We start from the raw sequence: 22,388 nt of genomic DNA, 5'->3' as shown, positions 1-22,388 counted from the left end.
TGGAGGTCCAAGACTTCCAGCGAGGAGAGAGGCAGAAACAAACAGCCAATGTGTGTCTGTGTGTGTTATGTTCAGGTGTTGTCACGTAAATAACAGTGCCCAAGCAATAAACAGGACAGACAATAGGATTTTATTTATTTTTACACTACATTTTCACTGAAAGCTGACCGAATCCGACCTGAGCCCGAATACAGTTTATAGCTACATTTTTGACCAAACCCGCCCGACCCGTCGAGTACCATCGGGCTCGGATTGCCACACTCTAGTGTGTGTATGTGTCCCCTATTGGGGCCTATCTGAATTTCTGTCTTTGAGAGATATTATTTTGTAATATAACTGAATTTTCTATCCATACATATAAATTTTAAATATATTAAAATTATAAGGCATCTTTGAATAAACTGCAAGTATCATTTAAGTAGGCTATGTCGTGGCCAGCCGAGTGTCCTCTTTTTTGGAAATCAAAATATGGTCACCCTATGTTTGTGATGACCAAAAGTCAACACTGAGTTATTTTAAGTTATGCAATATCATTATGTTATGTTAAGTACGTAACATTATGTAAAGTGCATAATGTAACAATCCCCACCCATGATTTTTTGCTAAACCTAAACTAGCTGAAAGGGGCACTAATGTGGCAAACACTCCTGTGGGTCATGTTAGAGGGTAGGAACAAATGAGCACGTGGTCGTATGGGTTGGAGGACTTGTTTGGTAATAGTGTGGGTCAAAAGAGGCAAAGGGAAGAATAATAGAGGGTTTTAAAAAATCCAGTGAGATTGTTTTTCCTGTCAGGTCACTTTGAGTGGGCTGATTTCACCTCTGCATTGAGTGATGGCTACAGATAATGATAAGATGAGCACGAGAGACTCGACCCAAACGGCTGATTATGACGGAAGTCAAAAGAAAAAGGCAGAGTGAAATCGGATCTCCGGAGGTACGAACCGCACGGACTTTGATACTGATGATAGGTGGAGAGCTTGGTCGCCTTCGAAAGTGGTTTTCAGGAAGGGCTTTTTGGGTGACAGTTCCCACAATACCAACCTCTGCTAGTTTGAAGTTGTAATTAGATCAGAAGTAGATAGTATATCTTTGATATTAAAGTGGAACATTTGGAGAGTGGGGATGTCTTTGATATGTCAGGTAGATGAGTAACCAGTCTCGCAGTCTGCAGGCATTGCTGCCCTCTCATTAATCCATAGACATGCAGTCTGCCTCTCAGTCGCCTCTCTTCATGCTCCGTCTGACTGACAGTTGCGTGCAGGTTTCCGAGTTTGAATTAAGAGCAGATTCACTGATCAAAGCGCTAAATGAAGGTTTAATGAGAGGGATCTGAGATCAATAGAACAGGTTTTAGAAATAAGGAGTTACAGGTAGAGAAACGGCTGGAGGGAGGGGTGATTACTCTTATTATCAATATCAATACCGCAATGAATCAAAGGCAGGTTTGCTACCTGCTCGTGAATTAATTTAATCACCTCATTTGAGGTTCAAAGGGATTAGCTGTACGCACTTTGATACTATAGAGGTGGGAGCTGAGCGAGGAGATAAGAGGCAGCATGATACAGTTTATGAGCGGTGCTTCAGAAGGACAGTCTGTTTGTGGCTCATAAGATTTTATTCCCTCTCCTCCCCATAGTGTAAAACAGGATGAAAGCTGGACTCGTTGCCATAAGCTGATTTGTTTTGGTTTGTAAGAACGTGGAGAGGGCCAAAAAGGGAAAAAGTAGAAAAACTATCAAAGGCAGTGACTACAGCTTGCAATAGCCTGCAGTAAAATGGAGATTGGGGGCTGTAGAAATGAATCTGAGAGGAGGGAGATAGAGTGAGTGAGGGCAGACAGGGAGGTTGAGCCCAACATCAAACAATTTATCACTCTACCAGTCACAACATGCCTGGCCCTTGCCTCTCCCTGTGCTACCAACAAGTGCTATGGACCCACATCAAACGCTCTCGCTCTCAAACCAACCGTGTTTGTGTTTAGAGCCACGGTTTGTTTTTCCAAGCGCCATAACTTGTCGTAATTATAATGTGTTTACCATAACCTGCTATGCTTCATCTCGCTAAACCTCCTCGACAGGAGTGTATGTCAGGAAAGTGTTTCTCCTTGCCTTGGAACATCATCGCCGTCTCAGCATGTTTCCAGAAATGGTCAGCAGGGCTATAAAAATTGGCTTTAGGGCAGGAACATCCTCCTTGGAAGAGTTACAAAGCAACAGAACGTCTCCATAAAGTGTCAGAACATGAGAGCGATACAGAGGAAGCAAGATCAACGGGGCTGTAAAACACTGGGAGGATTGTCTCTGGACAAACACTGCAGATGGAGCCGCATCCAAGACCCCCACCCCCTTTTTCCCCAACGCAGGCAAATGTCAGCATCAATGTTCGGCATCACTCTGCGCTGTGTGGTTCTGATTATTACGCCATCAGCAATATCTGACCTTTACCGTTTTTATAACAGCAAAAAGTTCAGATCAGCCATTCGATACAGGACAATAAATCAAAGCCTTGAATTTAATTCTCCGGCTTCAAGGTGTCACAAAACTTCATTGCTTGGCCTCGTTTCTGCTCTTCAGATTCACTTTGACTGCAGCTCAAAGTCAACTGAATGGTCATCCAGCTAACCTTTTACTTTCATCATCATTAGTCTATGCTTCACAGGCTGCAGCTGCAAGAATTAGCAAAGAAAACAGCAGACTGTTCAAACACCCCATGCGCGCGCGCGCGCACACACACACACACACACACACACACACACACACTGCGGGCTCCAGAAGTAAAAGAATCAGGTGAAGGCTGACATACACACACACATTCACACCCTTAGGGCATATCTTTGTGCAGCTTTTGTAAAACCGAGACTTAGCCGAGTTCTGCTGAGTGGTCAAATCAGATATCGGCCAGGTCGACTGAAAAAAATGTTGAAGAAGTTTTGCTATGGTGTGTGTGCTTTCATCAGCCCTATGAGAGTGAAACCAATACCTTCTACTTTGTGAATTACTGACCAAATTGTGGCTGTAGCACAGAGTTTAAATGCTGAGGAATGTGGCACGGAGGCTGAGTGAAATTCTTAGCCTTGTTTTTTATTTTTATTTTAACATATTGTTTAATCTGTCACCAGCCAAGAAAAGTATAAAGAATCTTTTTCAGCATTTAACTTATTTAGTGTACTATATCGAAGCGTTGCTAATGATACCCAACTGTACCTATAGTTAATGTCATAAATCTTAGCTTGTTTCATTTTCCCTAAACCTGTCCTGACGTTCTCCTATAATGTGTTGTTTGTCTTGGCACAGGCTTGTGTCTACGTGTGTACTGCTCCTACTGAGCTATCCAGCTGAAACAAAGTCAAGGGGGGGGCAAGAAAGCAAGCGGCTTGGATGCTCAGCACAGAACCTGCTCTCCAAACACTTTAAGGACCATATATTCACTCTCCGAGTGGATATCGGGTTCCCTTTGCCTTCCTCTTTTGTGCCGCCATCTCGGGATCTACTCGTGTATCGCTGCAGGCAGTTTCTTGGTAGGAGAGATCAGAGGCAGGCCAGAGTCATCAATCCCCATCACTGAGGTCTGTGCATCTCAGCGGCTCAGGGAATGACTGCTTCTTGTGCGAGCCGTAATGATGATGGAGTTTTCTTAATTGAATGTGAGTTGAATGATTTTGTACTCACAGTTCTGATAACAGGTGCAGTCGGTGGAAGGCTCTGGGCTGGATCTCACTGATGTTGTTCATGCTCAGATCCCTAGAGAGAGAAAAAGGGGGAGCATCAGGATCAAAGTATCAATCAATGTATACCTTATCAATGTTCTGTCAAAGGTTCTCTGGACATGTACACGGTTTTCACATGATGATCAGTCATTGGGAGTGGGGAGTAGTGCGCAGAGAGAGGTTAGAGGGTTAGGTAGAGAGGTTGGAGGACAAGAGGGAGGAGAGGGAGATGTAGAAGAGAAATTTTCCCCAATGAATCATTGTTGGGCAGCTGTAATTTCCTCCTCGTCCCAGTGACTCTTTCTCTTTTCCAGATGTCTCACTCTACCTTCTCTCAGATCTGACCCCTCAGTCTCCCTCCGTATCTATCTCTCTCTCTCTCCTCTTCTTCTTCTTTTTTCCTCCTCAGGTTTCTCAGGAGACCACCTCCTTCCCTCTTTGTTCATGGCTGTAACATAGACACACTCCATTTCTCTGCTTCTCTGACACACAGTCTGACGTGAGAGGGTGTGCTGGAGGGTGAGTGTTGACGCAGCTGCGTTGCGGTCAAAGAGGGAGAGGCGCAGGATGCTCAAATACATGCATGCTCACACACACGTAACCTACTTTTTTAACACTTGGGATGGTATGAGGACAGCTTTTGTGTCAGCCTCTGGTAGAAAACATACATAACCCTGTGGCCCCAGTCATGTAAGGTCATCACTTTGATAAACACAATGAAAGCAAGAAGGTGCTACGTCACCCCTTCTTTGCTTTCACAGCCCTTGGGGTCTCGCATGAGTCTTCAAGAGCAAGGCTTGCATGTGCGTGTGTGTCTGTGTGTGTGTATGACACTAACCATTGCTCATAAAGCCAGACCACCGGGCTAGCAAGTGTAAACTGTGCTCTCAGAAGCCCTTTGCAGTTGGGAGTTTTGACACACTGGCTGTTTGTTTGTCAAGTCAGCCAAGCTGACGGGGGGCTGGATGGATCTATCCACAGGCGTGATCTATATTCAGCTTCGGGGGCGATGTGGAAAAAACACTGCATGGCAATATTCTGGTTCAACAGTGTGGGGATTTGAGCAGCCTGTCATATTTTAGCAGTCGTGACAAGACAATTCAGTACACCAGCAGTCTGGTATCCTGTCAAGGATAACATTTCACATCAGGCGGTGGTCAGGATGTGGAGTCCCACTGTCACTTTGGGTGAGGAGGTGTGTTCTCACCATGTGATGAGCTTGCAGCTTTAACTGTGTTCTTTTGCTTTGAGGTTTTGCAGATCAGATCATTAGGATATGAAGCCTTTTCACAGCCTCTGCTGACACTGAATATTTTCCTTGTGAAAGCATAATAATGGCATGTTAGTATCCCATCATGGGAATTTCCTGTTACACATGCCCCCTCCCGGGAGGTCTGACTGCAGGGAGAGGGGTTCAAGGTGTTACTCGGGGACACGTAGGCAGGGTGGATGCTTTCGTTCGGTGTTGAGGGGAAAAAGGGTTGATTCTCTACTTGCTTTAGTCTGTCACAGAACAACGTAGGGTGTAATCACAAGTTTCATTACGATATTATACCCATATTTTGGACAACAATACGATATATGGTGATGTCACAAAGTCTGCCGTGATATGATTTCGATTTGATTCACTTCAGGGGCCTGCAAACATACAAGATGATATCACAAAAAACCCCTCAGTCTTTTCCTTGTCTGCTTTCCGCTGCCTGCCTGACGCTAAGCCGCTAACACTGTTCGAATAGGGCGTATCTTAAAAATGACGGTATGTGTATGTTTTCATTTTACATCAATGATGTTGAATTGTTGATAATTGAATTGATATAATCCAGATCGATTTATCACGACACCCCTATTACTGATATTAAAGTCTTTGAATGTTTTGACGAGCCTCTCCCTGTATCATCTGCAGCTTGTGTTCTCCTAGGCCACCACAAACACAGGGGTGATATTAGACTCATTTATGCTGCTGAGAGTGGTTATGCGTGCTGGCAGCTGGATGTGGTAATGCACCATAAAAGGTAGCAATGGGCCAATAAAAGAGGAGAAGAAGAAGGCCGCGAGCCAGAGTAAATGATGCAGGTGTCCAAACATTCAGAGAAGGCTTTGCAAATATTTTAGGAGGTACAGGCCTTTAAAACAATCCCTCATCCTACCGACTGAGTTACACGGAGACTCCAGAGGTACACTTTTTGTCTTATTTCACAGGTGCTTTATTCTGTCATTCCAATTCTTCATGAGGTTGTCATATTTCAATTATTTCACGTCACTGTTTTCTGTTTCTGTTTTAATTAGTGCTTTTCAAAAGTACCAATGCATTGGAGCCCTGGGGGGGACCAGGTCAAAAACACCTAATCCTGCCAATGCAGTTTTAAGAGATGGAACTATTTATTGAGTTCATGTTTTCCATAGGTCCTAATTTAAAGTACCGTGCACATTTGTGGGGAGTAGGGCACTCTGTTAGTCATTTTAAAGGAGAAAGACACTAACGACTGTCAATACTGCGCTTCCTTAAATAAGATGATGTTCAACTGTAACAACCCTTAATATTGATTATCAGGGTTTTTTTCAGATAACATTAATTACACAATTAATAATGTTTGGAGAAGAATAAGTCAACATTTTGCTGTGGTGGTTGTTTATTCATGAGGACCTCAGTTTGTTGTTCTTGTATTATAAATATATTGGTAAGATAAGAGTTGGTGATACGCACAGTGCGGTTTGGTGTGAAACACTGTATGTAGCCATATTTGCTTAAAATAAAAATTAAACTAGACATTTTTAAATATTATAGCATCATTATTTTGCCATAGACACGTTTCATCTTTTAACAGTTTATATTGAAAATCACAGTTACAAATTAATGACACATTTAAAATGTTTTAAGTTCACATCAGCTCCTTGAAATGTAATACAGCGCAAGTAATTACTTTTCCTAATAAGCACCGAGTAGAACAATTCAGTAAATGTAAGCAAGTGAACAAATAATGAGTAATTTATTACTTATTCCCCAGCGCTGTTGCTAGCCTACCAACTAAAGTACTTTGGTGATGTCATGTGAATTATAAACTTCTTGTTTGTCCCATTTTTGGCACAATCTGCTCAGGCTCCAGGCGGTAATTTGGGGAATGAATGCAACAAGTGTAATGCACTACTGCTTGATTAAAGTCAGAGGTAAATATAAGTGATAACAAAGTTGCCATGGAGATGACACAGCCAGCAGTAATGGCAAACCAATTGACATAATCAAGACTGGGTGACATCACATATAAGCACACGATCACCTCACAGGGCCTCGTGAACAATACAGATACACACCTTAATCCTATTCATTGTCTGTGTACTAATATTCTTCTGAGAAAAATATTTATTGGAACATTCTGAGGGGATCATTAAAGCATAGCAACACACACACACACACACACACACACACACACACACACACACACAAGCACACACATAAACACACACACATCACCCAGCTTCTGGGGATGCGCCCACGAATGGAGACAACTCTCCATTATCTGGTCCTGATTAAAGAAGCCATAAACAAACGTTGTGTGAAGTCCATAACAGCGGCCTCACTCAGACAGAATAAACATGCAGCAATGGAGAGAGAAAATGTTTAAAAATAAAGACACACAGTGGTGAGTCATGGGGAAAGGTTGAATGCAGCTCAGCTCCACTGTGCTCTCCAACGAGCTCATTGGGAAGCCGGAGAGAGAGAGAGACATTTCTGCTGTGCAGGCCAAGGCCTCCGCTGACAACTTGACGTATCGTTGGAAGGCGCTGCGCTATGGCTTGTTTTTAAAATCAAATAACAGCTGTGGCTTTTTTAAACCATGATAATTATGATTGATGACTACCACATGTGCATTGTGTCGGCTGGCGCTGTGACGTGCAGATATTTTGAGCGCAAATAAACGGCCGCAAAAGAAATGAGAAAGAGAGCGCTTAAAGATTTCGCAGGCTCCGCAGCGTATGGGAGTTTCACAATTAGAATTGGGGTTTCTGTGTCCCCGTTTTATGGGCACCTCTAATGTGTGTGTGTGTGTGTGTGTGTGTGAGAGAGAGAGAGGGAGACCGAGTGCAAGTGTGTGTGTCAGTATCTGTGTCTGTGTGTGCACTACAATATTTTTTCCATTTATAGGTGACTGCGGTGTGTGTGGTAAGATGTCTGTCGCTCATTTTCACACCCCTATTGTTTTCCAGGGAGCCTGCAGATGTGGTGGGTACAGTCCCTGGTCGCGCTTTTACCACATCATACATGAACGCTGCCGGGGCATGGAAACAGATTGCCGTTTGGGTCTGTTTGTGTGTGTGTGTGTGTGTGTGAGGGACAGACTGGAAGTTCATGTGGTTTCTTTTCTTTATTTTTCATGCAAGTATTCAGCAGGGAACTGTCCTGCCCTATCTTGGCCATCGCGGCGTCAAGAAGTCAGCCTGATATTACACGCAGGACAACATATCTCTCAACCGCCAGAGGCACACAGGCCATCTCATCCCCTCAGATCTCTGTCTGCTGCTGAATGACGAACTAAAGACTCCTTGGCAGTATTAGGAGCAGAGGATGCAGACATGGAGACCCATGCTCATCCCTCAACAAACACACTCCCAAATGTGCCTCTTAACTGTTCTTTTTATCCCCTCTCCACTCTGAACCTGCAGAATGACTGACAAAGCCCCCAGTGATCTCCTTCTGTTTCCCTGGGGAGGAATTACATTTTCATGTGTGTGCATGTAATTTTGTGTGTTTAAGCACAGTAGCGTCTGCGAAAATTGCAGCCTGTTTTGCAGCAATTGGAGGAGTTAGAAGATATGGACATTTTTCCATTCCTATTCCCTCCATCGTTCCGTGATTTGCCGATACACAATGTGCTCTGATAGATCGTTTATTCTTTCCCCTCCAAAGTGTGTGTACGCTTGTGTGCATGTGAATGTAAGAGAGAAAGGTTTGGCATGGGAAGAAAGGTAAAGCACTGGATATTTGACTGCTTTATGCTGTGATTGATAGAGTAACCAAGGCAGGGAGCTTGTCTTAAGGGGGGAACGGAAGCATGAAGAAACAGAGGTACATTTCCATTCATCAGCCTTGGCCCTCTCTCTCTTATGCCACTCTATCGCTCACACTCACTCTTTCTCTCCCCATCTCTGCTTCAAATTTCAACTGGAGCATGGGGTTACACAGTCCAGTAGTTACAATAATGCGATTCATCATATTTCCTCTCCGCCGTCAACAGAACTACTGAAGTATGTTATCGGCTGTGTGATCAAAGGCAGCGTGTGCGTGTGGGTGTGAATGTGCCCCTAGCTCTGTTGTAGCCAGTTGCAAACTGGAAGCGTTTCTGACAAGAGTTGGTTGATTTAGCTCAAAACAACTGGCCACATCATATGAAAAAACACCGCTGTTTGTGTTCAGAGACGTACACACACACACCCACGCTAAATACACAGGCACTTGTACACACTCCAGGCTCCGGGTGGCTTTTGTGGGGTGGATGCCGGACCACCCTGGTGAGTGAATATACCCACAGAGTGGGGCAGATGTGATCAGTAGTCAGGTGTCTGTTTTTATCATCAATGGTGAAATGTGTCAGTCAGACAAAGCAGTACGGGAGCAGGCTGAGGAGAGATGACTTGATACATTTCACTTTGGAGAATTCCATTGTCTCAAAGTTTAAAAAAACTTCTATGGAAAAAGTTTCTGGCATGTCGCTCAAGCATAAAATTGCATGCAGGTACGGCACATAACAATGCAGCACAAGCATGTAAACAACCAGGCTTACATTGCTGCCCTTGAGAGGGATGTTTTTTCATGACTCTCCCTCTCTCTCTTACACACACAAAATCACTTCACAACAGCCGTACCCTGAGGTCTTCCCTCTCACTTCCTCCTCAGCTCTCTTTCTTCTTGCCTCCCTGCCAATCCCTTTCTCACTCACTCAGGTGGAGACTCTTACCAAACAAACAGCCAATAATGGCAGTAAGCCCTACACCTTTGAAGGCGGCTTATCTGTGAGGAACATTAGAGTAATAGATCTTTAGTAAAAATCAACAACCAGAGCCGTGCCCAGAGGGCAGGAGTTCTGCATTAGCTGTGCTTGAGCCACACCTTGGCTGTCTTTTACAGTAACTATGACAGTAATGTCTTCAGTCGGATTCAGCCAGTCTGATCCTCTCCGCTTAGTGCTTTGAAACAGTTAAGGCCACGATGAAAGAGGATCTTTTATTCCACACAATGCAACTGGTAGTCAATGCTCGGGCGCCGCCTTAAAGAGGGCCTAAATGGTTGTGTGCATTAGTGTGTATGTGTGTGGATCTGTGTGAGGGAGAGGAGAATGTGTGTGCGTACTGTGTGTGAGGGTGAGGTCTAAGTGTGTTAGCTTTTTTCTGTCTGAATAGACTGACTGCTTTGGCATTCAGTTTCTCTCGTGGTCACACATGAGCTTGCACACACACATGCACGCACACACACACACACACACACACACACACACACACACACAAAGAGTCAGGAAGGAGGGTACAATGCTGTCCTCCCCTCCTCCTTCCTCTAAAGATGTGCTTTTTTTTTCTCCCTCTCTCCCAGACTTCCTGGGAGGGGTACACTGCCCTTTGTGTCCGAAGGCACTCTCTCTTTATCTTTCCCTCTCTTATTCTCTTTTTCCCTCATTCACGGGGCACAAAGAGCGAGGGAGAGGGCGAGGAGAAGTCTTTCACCTGGACAAGGAGGGCCACGGGGAGGACTCGGCTACAAAAGAGCAGAGAAACGGGGAGGGAGGGCGGAGGAGAAGAGAGGAGATAACGAGACAGAAAAGGGAGATGCTCGTCTGTGTTTTTGTGTTCCCATGTTTTGTGCTCTTTTCCGCTCGCTGCGGTTTAGGGGAGAATGACAGGCGGATGTCTGGGTGGAGAGAGCGGCTGTTTAGTCTGAGGCCATGTCATGGGAAACATATTCATGCCCTCTGGGACTTATTCATACCCTGGTATACCGCACACACACATATACACGTGCACGTACACACTTTATGTCCGCTCCTTGTCCTCCCACACACACCCTGTCATGAGACGGAGAAGGGGGGGAGGTGAAAGGTCAAGCACTTCAGTAATGGAACAGGAAGTGTTGGAACAGTCGGCACTACACAACATACAACTGCCTCCAACATGTGGACAGGACTGACAGGCAGCTGTTGTGGGTAGGACATAGCTTTGGAAGGCAGAAAGGCATTCAGGCCCTGCCCTAGTCCACAAATCTGTTGTTTTGGCATGTATATTTTGTCTGGCTTTCATATATGTTTGTTACATGACGTGCTGCACAGCCTATTTTGTTTCCTCCTCAATCGAAGCGAACAGTTAATGCCACATGGGGGAAATGTTTCATGAGCACAGGACAACCCCTTGCCACTGAAATCTGTTGAAGTAATGGCAAAGATGTGTGGAAAGGGGTTACAAATTTCACCACTTTTCCACACATCCTGAAAAGGTATCTCTTACAGAGGTGTCCTTTCCTGCAAGCTGATTCAAGGCAGATTCTCAGCAGTGGCTACAACAGTAAATGAAACCCGATGAGTATTAGTGTCAGGCTCTATTATGACTTCATTTGGTTGAATGGCAGAAACAGGAGGACACTGGATCTAGTTAGAAGACTGCTCAAATCCACTCCTGGCTCACCCCTCTTTTTACTGCTACGCTCACAGATCTATGATCAGCTCATCTGCTCCATATATTTAACAGTACCCACGGATAGCATCAAGACCTGAACTTAGATCAGCACTTGATGAAATCTTACCCCATACCAATGAGGACATGTGGCTGCTGTTGGTTTAAAGAGATTTAGTTTGGCCTCTTGCCATGCATGTAAAAAGTCCAGATTTCCTCTTTTGCTCCTTCTCAGACATGTAATAGAGACGTGAGTGAGTCTGGCTGCAGTTGCAGAGGCTCTGCAGTGGCAGAATTCCCTCCAGCCTCCCTCTACGGCAGATGGAAAATACACCTGTGAAGTCCAGTCTTAGCAAGAATTATACTATTGCATTATACCATCACAGTGACCCGACCTCTGTTTCTGTACTCAGATCAGTCTACCTAACTAAATTAAGAGTCCTGAGGAGTCATCTTTCCTTACTTCATTCATCTCTCCACCTTCTGTTTTCTACATCCCCTCTTCCACTTTGCTGGACATTCCTGTGCAGAACCCCCATTTGGCTACGCTCTATGTATGTGTGTGTGCCCTGAGGTGTGTGCACATGTGTGCGACATTTAAGTGTGTCTGTGATTGCTTCTTTGTTCCCTTTAGCTAACTCCCTTCCCAGTGGTCCATTCTCCCGACCTAATCCCTGCTAGCATCGCTGTATCAGCACTGCTCTGTAGGATGCTTTGATGCTGCGCAGGGGGATTGGATGGGGCATTAACCATCATTAAGTCAGTATGTGAATGTGAGCGTGTGTGCATACATCCATGCTTGTGCAACGTCTTTGGTTGTGTGTAATGTGAACACGGGGGTCTTGTGGGTACGTGCATGTGTGTGTACGAGTGTGTATATTGTTGGAAAGGGCATTAAGTATCATTAGCTCTTACTAGTCATCACCTGCACACTGCCAGCCCCACATGAGCCACTTTAGTCAGCAGGCCTGGCCAGCGATCACACAGATAGGCAGACAGAGACAGACAGACCCATGTTGAGGTACGGGGGAACTTGGAGAGCTACGTCCTACACACTCTTGTAAACATTCTCCTTTTTGGCTAGAGCTCACGATTTTTGTCATTTGCTCTCCACTGTCTATGACCGCGAATGTTTTGGTGCGGTGGTCTGTGCCATTGATGACATCCCGACATGTGGACAGAGAACTCTTTTCACTATATTACTGATCCTTTCTGTTCCATCATCACTTAAATTTCTTCGTTATTTGTTGCAGTCGTATCTTGCTAGAATTATGCTACACTGGCCCCACGATCTCCGGTGGTATTGCTTAGTTTCGTCGGTATCCGAAAGCTTTCAGAAAACGTGCTCAAGTACGAACAAAATGAACACAGAGTACGAACAGAGGCATACGTCTGCCTCCATATACCTATTTAGTGTGGAGTATATATGTAGTTACTAATCAAAAGTTATCTTAAAGGAATACCTCACACCCCAAATGAACCCTTTACTTGCCTGATATCAGACAGAATTTTTAACTCCTTACACTCTGTTTCCATCTTCAGTCTGACATTGCCTCCACTCTAACCGCTGTCCGTGGAGGAGAGGGATAGGATTTTCCCTAATCAAACATTAGAGACCAACGTATTAACCTGAATCCAATCACATTAGCCCTGTTTCCACCAAACACTTTTGGTAGGGTACCTTTGGAACCAAAAGTAATACAGACATGGTACCTAGACCCTAGCGTTTCCACTGCAAACAGTTCAACTCAGCCCTGAGCAGAGTGACCGTCCGCTATTAATCAATCAATGGACTGCAGTGTTCTTAGCTCCACCTTTCAGCATCAGATCTGTGTGCTAGGTACCCCAACCGAAGGGGTGACCAAAAATGGGGACGGTACAAAACAGTTTCATCGGGTTACCCTAACCATCCACAACTTTTTACAGTGGAAACGGAGAAAAGCGTACTGAACCGTACCGTACTGCTTGGTGGAAACGTGGCTATTGTAAGTCCATGCCATGGCAACGTACCTGTTGTGCTGGGGTTTTTAGAGTGGAGCAGAGCGAAGTTAAACAAACTACAATGTAAGGCAATTTTGAGAAGACGTCAATTTAGAATTGCATCAGTCGCAGCATCTGTCTTGTTGTTATTACTCCTCATTGGTTCTGGCGCAACGCTTGTCAGCAGCTTAAAAATGGCATCCCAACCCTTGCGCTGATAGCTTATCGAGTCCCCCGCTGCACTCATTGGTCAACTCAGAAATCATTGTTTCATGTCACAATGCCAGACCCTGGACCCTGGCAATCCCTTTACTTTAATTCATCAATAATTTTCTCCATTTTTGGATTATTTGTTCACCTTTTCTTGCACCAAAGCAACATGGAGTGAGTAACTGATATACAAGTGGTCATTTTGGAGGTTAAGTATTCTTTTAGGGTAATATATAATTGATAACTTTAATAACTTTCACTGGTTTGGTTTCTCTTAGACTTTGCAGGAGCCTGATCTAAAATTTGTCAAGCAGCAATAGCAGAAGATCTAAAGCAAACTGCAAGCTGCGTCTTCTTCTTGTAGCAGGAAACCAAAAACTTTCGAATGCCTTAGGACTCACACACACTGACACAAATGACAGCTCGCAAAGTCACAGGTCATAGATGCACATGTGTGTATGCATGTACACACACCAGAACAGTTAGGGACATTTGTCGTGGCCTGGCCTGGGATTAGACAATGCCTTCTCTGTAGTGGAAAAGAGAGGGCTGGTGCACTTGCACAGATTCATGCACGCTCGGACACTCACACACACAAACATTCCCATGGATTCCCAGGGTTGGAAAGGGGCTGAATAGGAATCTGGGCCATGCAAGCATTCTGAATCCTCTCAGTCAGAAGCAGCCCTTCACCCCTCGATCACACGTCACACGGAGCACATTCCTAGCCCCCGTGTCATACTTGCGTCACCCTGCTATCACACGAAACATACAGATTTACATATTCAGTCGGCTGGCACAGGTCTGACCCCGACAAATACCGACCACAGTTGTGTTCAGTCCATATGCAGGCTCTTGTGCATATACACTCCAAACTCATTCTCCACTTTACTTCCCCGATCTCCACCTCCTCCACCCTGGTTCCCTTTAAGATCTTGTGTCGTGATTGCTTTCTGCTTCTTTCTAAAGGACAGGATATGGAGCGGTGGAGCACACTATGGCCTCTGTGTCTTCTCCGCCTGCCGCTCCCGAGGGAATTGTCATTGTTTCCATTGTTGTCCTCTACCTGCCTACCTGCCGTCTGTCCCTGAGCGACATTTAAAAGCCTCCCAGGTTGCTCTCAGGAAACCACAAACCACTGCACTATCCAGTGCTGACTGCCTATCCCTTCTCTCCAACACCCTTCTGGCATAAATATCACTTGTGTAGCAGGCCGCAGTGGCTTTATCTGCTGGTGCTCAGCACCGGGCCTCCAAGGAATCTAGAGCGGAGGAATCAACACTTCAAGGCGAGCACTTTAAGTTTGCAGGAAGGAAGGAAGAGGCAAGTGAAGGGATGGAGAGAGGAAATGCTTTGTGCAGAAAATTCCTCCTAAGGAACTTTTTTTTAAAGGGGCAGTTCACCCCAAAATCAAACATATTTATCTTCCTCTTACCTGTAGTGATATTGATCAGTCTAGATTGGTTTGGTGTGAGTTGCTGAGTGTCAGAGATATCCGTCGTAGAGATGTCTGCCTTCCCACGAAGTAGTTTGGTAGAAAGAAAATAGATCCAACATGAAACTGATCACAATAAGGTCTGTGGATTATCTTGAGTAACCTGGTCATGATTTCTGGGAGGAGACATTGCTGTTGGGTAATAAAAATGTATTTTTTCAGCACTTTGAGCACCACAAATCGAGTGCTATTTAGTTCCATTATATTTGAGAGAAGACAGACATCCCCACGGCCGATATCTCCAACATCCGGCAACTCACATTGCAACAATCTACACTGACAAATAGAATTACAAGTAGAGAAAAAAAATATGTAATTTGGATTTTGGTGTAAACTGTCCCTTTCGAACACAACAGATCAACTATGTCACTGTTTTCTGTATAATGCCTGTAAGTCTCTTCCCCAGCTCTGATCACAGCTGCTAGTTAGTTGGCTTGTAGCCAAAGCACCTCCTCCCCCAGCCACACACACATACACACACACCTTGAAAACATTTACCATTTGGCTTAGGTACACACCCTTCACTTCTCTCACTCTGCTGCCCGGAGCTATATGCGTTCATTTTGAATTTTTTGCACATCAGTGATCATAAATTCACACTTAGCCCTGCATGACCAGCTTCAACACCTGCTTTGAAGGCGCATACACTCAAGCACTTAATGTACGGATTCTTGTTCTGTCTAAAGGAGGAGGCCAGAGGAAACAGGTGAGGAAAGGAGAATAGGTGGGAGGAGGAAAGATAGACAGAGAGGAGGAGAAGGAGGGCAATGTAGTTGGGGCAGGGGGGCTACCATAGACGTCTGGAGCCAGGACACTGATGCTGGAGCTGATAGCTGCTGTATAGAGAACCTTCCACTGACAGCACACACACACACAAACACACACACAGTTCTTTTTTCTGCAATTCTCCTATTTTTGTTCATTTTTCCTGTCAAATTCTCCGCCCCCTCTGTCCCTTACATTTCTCTCTTGCTCTCAGACATGATGTTTACAGAGTGACCCCCGGTCGCTCGTGATAGGAATCATTCCACCAACATAATGGCTAAATGACACGCACACGACTGTTACAGTCATGGCCACCGTACAGGGGCAGTATGTTGTCCCCTGTGTGTACAGTATGTGTGTGTCTGTGTGTGCGTAACTAAGACTGGGTCTGCAAAATCTGCCAATACATGATTCTCTGTCACCAATTTTCTAATCTTCACCTTCCTCCTCGTCAGTTTTCACCCCTTTTTCTTCATCTCCCCTCTCCCCATTTTTCCTTACACTCTTGCTTCACCTCCACTTGCTAGAAAAAAAAAAAATCCCTCAGCAGTCTGGGTGGTCTTCACAGACACACACACACACACACACACACACACACACACACACACACACACACACACACACACACAGGCGTGCACTCACACACTCCTTGGTTTTCCTCTGTCTGGTAATGCACTAGCTGTGGTTTCCTGGCCTCGGCCAAAACACCGTTAGAAGTTCACCGCACTCACCGCTACCACAAAGCATCACCTAATCGCTGCTCAACTCCAGTCACAGAGCAGCCTCAGACCCACACACTCTTTTCCTCTCTCACACACATGCACACACTGATGACCACTGAAGGAAGTGCGAGAGGTGTGAACATCAGCACCTGACAACCTTAGAAACCATGTATGTGCAGTATACCTCACCGGCCAGATCATGAACACATGAATTATTTTGATATCATAACTTAGTGTGAATATATAAACTCGCCTATCAGGGGTCAGCTGATTCATTTGCTCCCAGCTATTATTTGTGACAGACGAGCTACTTATCGTGTCACTGTGAAGCCATCCCTTACGACACATTACCTCGCTTGCAGCCACACATATAACATCACCGATCTTCGATGTACATACTGTACACAGTGTTCTCAAACGCAACACACATTAACACACATGCACACACATGCGCACAGACACACACCCTTGGGCACTGTCTTTCCTCTCTAATCTGATATCAAAGAGAATGGTCTTTCAAAGCATCTCACATGACAGCTCATTTCATGTGTTGCCCAGGGAAACGATTATTGTCATAAATCTCTACCCACTCTGCTCTGCAGTTGCTCGCAGCACCTTTGACTCCGAATAGTTAAATTCCATTGCAGAGTCAACCTGTGCTCGCCTCAGTGCCGTAATACTGTTGTTTTTGTTGATTAGCAGTCTGTTATGTATCTGCCTATGTGCAGCGGGGTCGTCCAAATGTGCAAATAAACTCTACGAAATGGAGTGAATCACGCATAGCCTGGATTGCCCTCTCGGCCACTATAGCATGAACAGTTGCGCTCACTTTGAAGAGGTCTCCGATGACACGGGTGAATGATGTCATATACTTTCACAGCGTTGTGTGGATGTGGTTTGTAATGTGGACTGTTCCCAAGCAAATCCCTGTGACCTCGGCAGCCTACAGTATGTGCTGGGAGGCTAATCCAGCCTCCTCAGCACAGTGGGGCGTGCTGGACACTTCAACAGATCCTGGTGGGGATTGGACCAGCTCTCCGCTGTTGTAACCTTTTATACTCCAGGACGAAATGAGAAACTGTAGCCTGCTGTGCTGGCTTCTTCTGGGTAATGTGTGTGTGTGTGTGTGTGTGTGTGTGTGTGTGTGTGTGTGTGTGTGTGTGTGTGAGCATGTGGGCAGGGTTAGGAAGGGGAGGTTGTTTTGTTTGTGTTTGATGATTTTTATCAGCGCGGCAAAAGAGAAATCTGTGATTCTCTTATCTTCTATCTTAATTTGTTGCGGCATCTCTCCTGCTGTCTCACATTCCCCCTTCCTCTCCCCTCTGCAGTAATGCGTATATGTGTGTGTGTCACTGTGTGTGTGGGCGTGTGCGGTTGGTCTCTGAGTTTATTTATCTTATTCTAAATCAGCCCTCAAACTCACTAATTGGTCCAGTTCCACTGTTAGGTAACGAGGGGAAATGAGCAATTACTCTTGTGTTTGTAGGGAATGAGTGTGTTGTGTGTGTATCTGTGTTTGTAGGTGTGTGTGTGTGTGTGTGTGTGTGTGCATGGCTGTAGAGAGAAGAAGTTAAGAGCAGCGTAGACTTTCACAAAGGGAGTCTCAGGTCATCACTGTTTTTATTTTAGAGGAAGACTGAGAGGTTCATCACTCTCCATCTCCGATTCATCTCTCCTTGTATGAGTATATGCAATGTGCTGGCTTAGTTGTCTGACATGCCTCAGTGTTGGGCCAACCGTCTGATGTTCTCACAGGTAGATTGATTCCTGGATGGAGTTAGAGACCGTATTTCACCTTCATAAACTCTACATGTGTTTTAACTCTCAGACAAGCTCGGTGAAATCTGGCCGTCGCGAGCTCCCATGACAGCTGAGGAGTCGGGCATCACTCAAGTGGTCTTTTATGTGTCTCTTTTAGAGTCGTTTGCTACATAAGCTGTTGATCTTTCCTCCCTCCCTCTAAATTCTGTCCTTGCACTCATGTAATACTTGTAGAGCCCCTAGTGAGCAACTGCTCTATCACACCCTGTTTCCTGGATTTGACTTGTATCAGTTCAATATCACTTATCACAAAGTGTCTTTAATCTGTCTCTAGAGGCTTGCGCAGTGAAGCAATCTGAAAAGATCTGGCTTTAAGCCACAGCAGGGTGGTGTAAGAGACTGCTCTGATCTACTGTCCTTACATAATATAAGTAAAATTTCTGGTGATGATGTGAGCTTGAATCATAGAAATAGAATAAGAGTAGAACGGACACTGAAGTGTTTGTTGTGGTTATTTGTAGGGTTTTATCTGACTCTGAATTACATTAGTCAAATCAGATTCAGCTGTTCAATTTGAATATCTGACAATTTGTTCCTTTTTTCCATAGTTTGAACGGGGTTCAGCAGGACGTTCAATGTGCAAGTGACATTTACATAATGTAGTAGCCAAGCTAACTATGCTAACAACGAATCAAAAATGTGCAACAGCAGCTTTTGCAAACACCAGATATCAGAGTGTATCATATTAGATTGCTGTGAGCTGTAAATTCAACACCTCTACACAGAAGGCACAAGATAACATTATCACGGAGCCTTACAAGGCAAAGCCTCTCTTCCCTCAGGCAGCTGCCTTCGTCTCACTCAGACTCACCCTGGGTCTGGGTCTGCAGCTGCCTGTATGACATAGCAGCATGAAAGTGAGGAGTGCTCTCTAAGCAGCTAAATCTTTGGACCAAGACATCCCCGAAAGTCAACTGCATACAGACTGACAAAACAAAACAAAATAAAACAAGCAAAAAATCCTGACTGTTCGACTTGAAGAAATCTCAGTTGACTGCAGGGTCTCTGACTGATGATTCAAACCTCCGATTTTCAGGGGGCAGCCATAGTTTTTTGACTAGTGCAAGAGAAAATGGCGACCTCTCTTAGTTGTATGACAACAGACATCATTGGGGGTGTAAAATGTATCACACTCACTCATTTGAGAACTCCATTTTGGCCTATTTTTACACCTATTTCCCTTATCAAACAGAAAAATACAACCATACACCAATCCATGTTTCACTCTTTCACCTAAGACTAATGTCAGCTTAATTGCCATGTTAACTAAAAAACACTGAGTTCAAACTCAACAAAAACAAGATAAAACTCATCAAAACCATCTCAGTTAGTCATCTAGTTAGTTAGTTAGTCCACTTTTCCAACGATCACCAACTCTGGTTTGGTCAAAATAAACCCTGCCTCTCAGCTGTCCGCTGAGCAGCAGCTCTCACTTGTTCTTCCGAGGCACCTTAAGTTTCAGTTTACATGTTTCAACAAACATGCAATTAATGGCAACAGAAACATAACAGGGAAAAAACAGTTACAGTAATATTTTAAAAGTAATGGATCAGACTTGAAAACGTACTATTACACTGCCCGTTTGGTTGTTACAGCACAACCTCACCTCAGTGAGAATATACGGAAGTTCATATGGAAGGCTGCTTCAAAGGTTGCAGTGGCAAAGGTACACATAAAAATGGCCGCCGCTCTGCCCTTCCTGATACACTGATTTGAATGTGAATGTCAGTTCTACTCTCATCCAGTTTCTATGGCTCAAATCCTGCAACTCATTGTGGTGAAAACTGCTGATGAGTAACGTTAATGATCATGTTCCTAATTGTATTTACAGTACGTGCCACTTCTTGAGCCAACCTTTCAAACACAGGCTCACAAATCATATTTAAAAATTCAGTGAAAGGACTGAGTGAATGTTCAGTCCCGCAAAGAGGCAATTTAGTCGAGTTATCAAGCAAAAGAAAATAGAGCAGTTTGCCACATGCCGACAGTTTCTATCTGTTTAAATGTCGGGTTTGGGTATCAGACAGTGAGATAGAGATTAGTGATATAAAACTGGTCATTAAACCTCACACACATTTAGACATTTGCATTCAAACACTTCCTCTTTCACACACAAACACATGCTTGTGTCATGTGCTCGCAGCTTGCACACACACACAAATACACTTGTATACACAAAGGCACACACACACACACACACACACACTTTCACGCTGGGTCTCCAGTTGGCGCTCAGAAACCTGATACTGAAAGAAGTGGTCCAGTAATTTTGCCATAGTGGTCAAAACACACACTCTCTCTAAGACACACACATGCTCCCTCTTGGCCCTGTCCGTTTTTATGTACACTGTGGGTTCTGCTGCTGTTTTCTGGTCACACATTCAAGCGACTGTTCTGCTCTATTTTTAAAAGAGGAATCCCAGCTTCACTAACTTTGTTAGTTCTATAGGAATGATCAAGAGATTAGTTTGGACTCATCATTTTTACTTCTCATATAAGACAAACTGGCTTTAAATCATAATGAATGAGAGGAAGGTTGAGGATCAAGGAGAATGACACAGGGATGATATACAAAGTGGAAAAATAAGAAAAGGATGATGGAGGTCAAGGACACAGTCGTGACAAAGGTAGAGGCCTGAAGGTGGAAAGGTTCAAGTGAAATGTGACGAGGTAACACACCAAGGAAGTCCCCAGCTGTTGTAACAGTAACGATGTACTACTCACAGGTAAGTGGTGAGAGGGCTGAGGTTGTTTGGCACAGACGATAGTCCCAACTCCGAGCAGTCCACCATGACGAAGATCCCATCTTCTTCACACTGGCAAGGAGACGGGCAGAGCGGTGCCGCCGGCCCCTGTCTCTCCTGGATCCGTCCGTACCCCCACACTCCGGGGGCGGACCCCCAAACTCCTCCAACCACGCAGAGAAGCAGAAGCACAGGCAGCATGTCTGAGTGTCCACCTGTCTGCAGCTACACCTGTAGAGCTTTCTGTCTGCTCACACTCTCTTTAAGTCCTCTCTGATGATTGAAGAGGCAGCTTTAATCAAGTGAGGAGACTCCAATGATTCTGTCTTTGCTTCTTCAAATAATCCTGGCTCTGTTCAAAAGCCCCTCACTGCCTTTCTGTGGTGTGCAGGTTGTCCACACTGTGAGTCTGTCCCTGTCACAATCTCTATGTCCTCATCTCTCCTCTCTATATCTCTCAGTCACCACTTCATCCCAGGGGTTAACTTTGTTGTAACTTCTCTCCCCTCTTCCCTCTCACTCTGCCCTCTCCTTTCTCACTGTCTTTCTCCCCAAACAGTCTCTCTTTCTCCCTCTCTCCCTCTCACTCCCTCACTCCTTGTATATATCTCTTGCTCTCTCTGTCTCTCTCTCCTTACCTATTGTAGAAGGAGCGCATGAGTTGTGAATGAGCCACCCTCATTGGCCCACAATTTAGGGATGGGCTGGAGCATCTCCGGAAAGTAGGAGGGGCCCGCGATTCTCAAACTCTTCCCTCTCTTTCTCCCTCTCTTCCTTTCCTCCTGATTTACTTTTCCTAGAGGCTCAATGTGAAGAGAAAGAGTGAGTGTTTAGTTTGAGGAAGGAAGGGGGTGGCAATGCAGTACAAGTGGTGTGAGACAAGATTCCTCCTTGTAGGACCTTCTGAATGGAACTGGGAGAAAATGAGAGACAGTGTTTATTGCTGAAAGACAGAGGAGGAAAAAGCAAGCTCTGGGGGGGGATAAGAATGAGTGTGTCTGGCCGTGTGAGAGAGATGCAGAGGGTCAGAGTGTGTGACTGGGAGTGACTGTTTGGAGGAAATTGGAATTCTGACACTTCAGCACCCCTCAGTCCCCAGAAAGAGGCGAATCCAGTGTCTCGTAAGTCGCACCTTCTCAGGTTTCTGCTGCTGGAATGTCGCGTTGCACAAACACACACACACACACACACGCTTGCATGCACACACGCACATGGGACACCCATAGAAAATAACAGATTATGAGTGACCGGCGCAAAGGAGCTCACGTATCCATTTCACATGCACACACT

The 22,388-nt window shown here is 44.9% G+C and overlaps 1 protein-coding gene across 1 annotated transcript in view; it reads right to left on the bottom strand.

The window, feature by feature from the left end:
* Positions 1–22,211, bottom strand: part of LOC125892378 (leucine-rich repeat-containing G-protein coupled receptor 6) — a 45,734-nt gene extending 23,523 nt beyond the window's left edge. The window contains exons 1-2 of the mRNA XM_049582359.1: positions 21,079–22,211; positions 3,671–3,742 (exon numbers count right to left, since the gene is read on the bottom strand). Coding sequence (XP_049438316.1) covers positions 3,671–3,742; positions 21,079–21,299 — 293 coding nt within the window. The 5' untranslated portion in view covers positions 21,300–22,211. The remainder of the gene's footprint in view (positions 1–3,670; positions 3,743–21,078) is intronic.
* Between the last annotated feature and the right edge of the window lie 177 nt (positions 22,212–22,388).

This window comes from Epinephelus fuscoguttatus, linkage group LG7 (genome assembly GCF_011397635.1).
Source record: "Epinephelus fuscoguttatus linkage group LG7, E.fuscoguttatus.final_Chr_v1".
Classification (NCBI taxonomy): domain Eukaryota; kingdom Metazoa; phylum Chordata; class Actinopteri; order Perciformes; family Serranidae; genus Epinephelus; species Epinephelus fuscoguttatus.
This window is presented reverse-complemented; position numbering and strand designations above follow the sequence as displayed.